The sequence below is a fragment of the Haplochromis burtoni genome, unplaced genomic scaffold, assembly GCF_018398535.1.
Source record: "Haplochromis burtoni strain Fernald_Lab_line unplaced genomic scaffold, NCSU_Asbu1 Contig_140, whole genome shotgun sequence".
In the NCBI taxonomy this organism is placed as follows: Eukaryota; Metazoa; Chordata; class Actinopteri; order Cichliformes; family Cichlidae; genus Haplochromis; species Haplochromis burtoni.
In genome coordinates, this window is record NW_024582501.1 from 15,529 (window position 1) to 17,192 (window position 1,664).

The window sequence follows — 1,664 nt, forward strand, 5'->3', positions numbered from 1 at the left end:
GCGGAGAACAGAACATGGCTCGCATGACCTTGCCTGTTATTGCAACCATGTATTTGGACAAAACAAATCAGTGGGAGTTTGTGGGCTTTGAAAAGCGTAACGCAGCTCTTCAGCACATAACAACAGGTAGCTTAACACACAGAGGCATGCAGACAAGCTCTCCAAAATGGTATCAAATCAGCAAATTTCAGTCAAGTGTTGACTGGTAATTAATGAAATGTTTTGCCTTTGGTTTTGTCCAGGTTATACAACTGAACTTACTTATCGAAAGCAAGATGGCTCTTTTGCAGTCTTCCCCAGCGAAGATGGCAGCACCTGGTGAGTCAGCAAAACTCCAAAATGATTGTTAGATAATGGATGTATTGTTTTAGGGAAAAATAAATAATCCAGAGGTGCTCATGTTCTCTCTTCTGTAAGGTTGACTGCCTACGTTGCCAAGGTTTTTGCAATGGCTTATTACCTGATCAGAGTAGATAAAGATGTGATCTGTGATGCCATCAAGTTTCTCATCCTGAACACGCAGCAACCTGATGGCATGTTTAAAGAAGTTGGATATGTGTACAGTCAATCGATGCGTGTGAGTTTCCTAATTTTAATAAAAATTATTTATTAAATTTGGTTGTATACAAAAATGAAATGTTTACCTTTGTATATGTGTATGTGTAGAGCGATCTGTTAGGAACAGATTCAGATGCCTCCATGACAGCCTTCTGCCTGATTGCTATGCAGGAGTCTCGAGAAATTTGCAGGTCCTCTGTTAATGTGAGTATATACCTACATGCACTGTACATCCACTAGATAAAAAGAAATACATAGTGTAGATAAACAATTTGACTGTTCTATATAATTTACAAATAAATTGGAGAACAGCAGCCCACTGGCATTAGGAAAGTTATATCAAAGACCATATACTATATCTGGATGTTATATTTGCATCTATGTCTCATTGATTTATCTTATCTTCTGCATTTATCTTATATATTTCATTTGGTGTCTGTGCTTCATGTGCAGAGTTTACAAAACAGTATTAATAAAGCAGTGGCCTACCTGGAGAAGCGTCTACCCAGCCTCATTAACCCTTATTCTGTTGCAATGACATCATATGCCCTGGCTAATGAAAACAAACTGAACAAGGAGATCCTCTTCAAGTTCATCAGTTCAGGTGGTTTCACACAGTTGTCCTAAACATAAGATTAAATTAGTGTATTTATGTTTTAGTGATCCAGATATGTTTGAGGACGACTTTCATCCCAAACAAGGTATACCACTTTGATCAAAAAGTTCCAAATTCCGCAGATAAAAATCAAAAACCTTGATTTTAATTTAAAAATATATCCTTACCAAAGATATTTAGAAGTACACGGGTACTTCTGCACTGCCCTGAACATGGCTCTATTTTAACAGATAGTGACCATATTCACAGTATAAAAACCTGTGAATGTGGGCAAAAAATGCTAATTATGACTGAGCTCATCTGAGGTGTCAACTATGAGATGATCCCTCAGATGAGGGATGAGTATGACTCTTGAATAAGTTTGAGATAGAGCTGATATTTACTCTCTGTTTAAGTTTGAGGTCTGTGTAAAAATTGCAAGTGCAAGCAATCTTTGGTTTACAAAGATTATCAATTTTTATTTTATTTATTCTTATTATATATATATATA

At 36.4% G+C, this 1,664-nt stretch overlaps 1 protein-coding gene across 1 annotated transcript in view; it reads left to right on the forward strand.

Moving 5' to 3' along the window:
- Window positions 1–1,664, forward strand: part of LOC102295992 (complement C3) — a gene marked incomplete in the record, with an annotated part of 28,967 nt that overhangs the window by 11,214 nt on the left and 16,089 nt on the right. Inside the window, 5 exon segments of the mRNA XM_042224531.1 lie at window positions 1–126; window positions 243–318; window positions 418–577; window positions 667–762; window positions 1,012–1,162. Of these exon segments, the coding sequence (XP_042080465.1) occupies window positions 1–126; window positions 243–318; window positions 418–577; window positions 667–762; window positions 1,012–1,162 (609 nt within the window).